The sequence below is a fragment of the Linepithema humile genome, chromosome 3 (assembly GCF_040581485.1).
Source record: "Linepithema humile isolate Giens D197 chromosome 3, Lhum_UNIL_v1.0, whole genome shotgun sequence".
NCBI classification, from domain to species: Eukaryota; Metazoa; Arthropoda; class Insecta; order Hymenoptera; family Formicidae; genus Linepithema; species Linepithema humile.
This window is the reverse complement of record NC_090130.1, coordinates 16,073,770-16,077,143: the sequence shown is the minus strand read 5'-3', so window position 1 is coordinate 16,077,143 and position 3,374 is coordinate 16,073,770. Positions and strand designations below refer to the sequence as shown.

The 3,374-nt window shown below is 43.2% G+C and overlaps 1 protein-coding gene across 1 annotated transcript; it reads left to right on the top strand.

Annotated features, from left to right (window-relative positions):
- Positions 1-508: 508 nt before the first annotated feature.
- Positions 509-1,844, top strand: LOC136998990 (uncharacterized). Its single transcript, XM_067352383.1, has 3 exons — positions 509-634; positions 749-931; positions 1,746-1,844. The coding sequence occupies exons 1-3, from the start codon at positions 509-511 to the stop codon at positions 1,842-1,844; spliced, it is 408 nt and encodes a 135-aa protein (XP_067208484.1).
- Positions 1,845-3,374: the final 1,530 nt, after the last annotated feature.

The following is a 3,374-nucleotide window of genomic DNA, read 5'->3' as shown; positions in this document are numbered from 1 at the left end:
CCTCCCCCCACCCAGATCTGGGTAGGGGAGGTTCGCGTCCGGGTGGGGACCCAGATGAAGTATCTGGGCTTCACTCTGGATGGACTTTGGGGGTTTGAGCAGCATTTCGCTGGGATAACCCCCAAAGCGGATAGGATGGCGACCGCGTTGGGTCGCCTCCTTCCGAACTTGGGTGGTCCTCGAAATAGAGTCAGGAGACTACGCGAGCGTCGTGCAATCGGTGCTCCTCTACGGAGCACCGGTGTGGGCCGACAGGGTCGCGGCCAGTCGGCGCATACAGGCGATGCTACATCGTCAACAGCGCCGACTGGCCATCAGACTGATCCGGGCCTATTGCACGGCGTCGTTCGCGGCGGTCACGGCTCTGGCGGGCCTCCTCCCGGCCGAGTTCCTGGCGAACTCGTACGCTGAATTTTATCGGCGTACGAGGGACCCAGACCGGCCCGAGAGCGCCCGCCTACTACCAAGAGTCGTGACCAGACTCAGGAGGGATGCCCGTCAGAGAGCCATGGAGGCGTGGCAGGCCTCCTTAATTGGCTCCAAGGCAGGCAGATGGACCATCCAGGCCATCCAACCCTGTCTTTCCGAATGGGCGGACAGGAGAGGACGCGGAATTGGGTTCCACCTGACACAGGTACTCACCGGGCACGGTTGCTTCGGTGACTACCTGTGCAGGATTGGTAAGGAGTATACGACCAGGTGCCACCACTGCGCGGCCGGTCTGGACTCGGCGTGACACACTCTCCAGGAGTGTGAAGCTTGGGAGGGAGAACGCCGGGCCCTGACCGCAGTGGTCGGCGAGGACCTCTCCCTTCCAGCATTAATGAGAGCTATGCTGGAGGTAGAGGATAAATGGAAGGCCGTCTCCTCCTTCTGTAACAGCGTGATGTCACAGAAGGAGGAGGCGGAGAGAAGGAGAAGGGGAGAGGCGGTGGGGGGACGGGATGATCCCCCTCCGCCGCCAACACAACCCCCCCCCCCCCGCCCCCAAAGGGGCAGACGAATAGGGAACCTCCCCGGGCGGTGACACGCACCATAAGCGCGTCACCATAGACCCCCGGGGAGGATTCCCCCCCTAGGAGGGATCCAGCCAGGGTCCCTCCAACTCAGACGGCCGGAGGGGAGATACCGTAGGTAACGATCGGGAATTATATCTCTCCTCCGGCGGGGGGTCAGTTGGGAGCAGGGGCTCCCGGCTGGCCTCAGCCCCCCACCAAACACGGGAGGGCGGGGAAAGGTCGCGGTAGCCCGACCTTTCCCGGAATAGGAGGCACCATGGGAGGGAGAGGGGGACGCAAGCCCCCCCCATCTCTCCCCGCGAAGAGACCGGTTGCGGTCAAACCTGAGGGAGGGTGAGACGAATACCGCTGGTGATACCTCACCCTCTCTCTACATGGTCCAGGAAGGCTATCGGCAGGGGTTTTAGTGGGTATGCCTGAGACATCTTCTCAGGAGACTCCCACATAACTCACGGATTCCCCCCCGGGACCTGTGGGTATCCATAAAAGATTTCCCCTGCCTCATCAAAAAAAAAAAAAAAAAGTGCTGCAACAGAAAGGAGTTTTAGTAGATACGGAAACATCCACACCATTAAAAGAAATCGTTTGACGACTGAAAGAGCCGGAAAACTGACATACGTCTCATTTAATTTGAAATTGGAATCATCGAAAAAAAGACTTCAAAGGGGAAAACAAAAAAAAATTATGTTTATTACCCCATGGGATGATAAGGAATTTGATCTTCAGGCAGAAGACTTAGAAGCCGAATGTGCTAAAGATGAAGAAGAGTATGACTTCGAAAATGAGTTTGATTATAGTTCTGAAATTGAAACTGTTGAAAACTAAAAGAGTCCATTCTTATCAAGATTTTAAATTAGTAAAAGAGTAGTTATTATAAAATTATTTATAGTTAAAAGAAACCAAAGCAAAAATATTTTATGTCATTTATGTAGCTTTAGCTAAGTATAGTTTATTTATTTAGCTTCCTTTGTTTGAACAAATTATTATATTTAAATTTTAAGTTTTTTTTTGTTAGAAAGAAAAATTTTATTTTATTTTCTATTATCAAACAATGTGATATTATGTTATAGTTTAAGTTATAACAAAGAGATAATACATAATACTGTTCTGTTCTTATTAAAAAGTTATTTCAATTTGTTTGTATTTAAGAATATGTTATTAATATTATTAATATTATTAATATATGTTCTTATAATAGTATTAATTTAAAAAAATATGTAATATGTAATATAAATCAATAAATTTTCAAATATATGTGTTCATTTTTAGTTATCTTTATCACTCTTAAATTCTTTGAAAATAAATAAAATTACATAATTAATTCTAATTTATAACACTTTTATTTGCTTTTTTATTCGCAGTACACTCGGAAACAATAATGCTTACCCATAAACCCATATCCCATTATCCCATATGAAGTTGGCCGCGTCTAGTTATATGCCTATACGATCCAATAGAATTGCCGCATAGGAATATAACTGGACGCGATCAACTTCATATGGGTAGGCATTATTGTCCTCGAGTGTACATTAAATTTTATATTGTTTTAAGTAAACAAACAACAAATAAACGTTATTAATGAATCTTCTCATAAATTCTCATAAATTCTTGTATTAACGGTATAATACGGTAATATTCTTTGTTACCTTCTTCGATTTTATTTTACCGAGAATTTTCGAACTCTACTAGTTATATATGTCTATGACCGTGACGAACTCGGTTCATATCCGAGTAGGACGCACGGTCTTTTCTCGCAAAAGGCGAGTCGGCACCGTCAACATTGGACATGAGGAGACACATACCTGCACCATTCCCCCCCCCCTCAAGCAGACAACGTATATTCGTATCGTCTAATCTCACAATCAGGATATGTGTCCGCGCCATCTGCACCTTCTGGATATATGCCCGCACCAAATAACTTCTGGATTGTTTATTTTTGCAAATTTTAAAGAAAATAAAATAAATTAGTTAATAAATTCACAAGTTGAATATTAATTTTATCAAACTAGTAACTATATTTTATTAATGTACATATATGTAACTTTTATCTTTATTTTATCTTTATTATAGAATGATAAAATATGATCATACACATAATACATAATACACATTATGATATTCTTTATATCATAATATTTACAACTTTTTAATTACGCCAATATTCAGAATGTTATATTGCACATGTAGAAAATGTCTGATTTTCTTTTATATATATCTGGAAATGGGGTTTTAAAAACAAATATTTCAGACAAAAGTTGTATGGTTTCAAGGGAGACATAAAATGGAAACGAAATTCTCTTACATAAAGACATTTTGCGAATTTGGACGCAAACTAAATTTTTTAAATTGGAATTA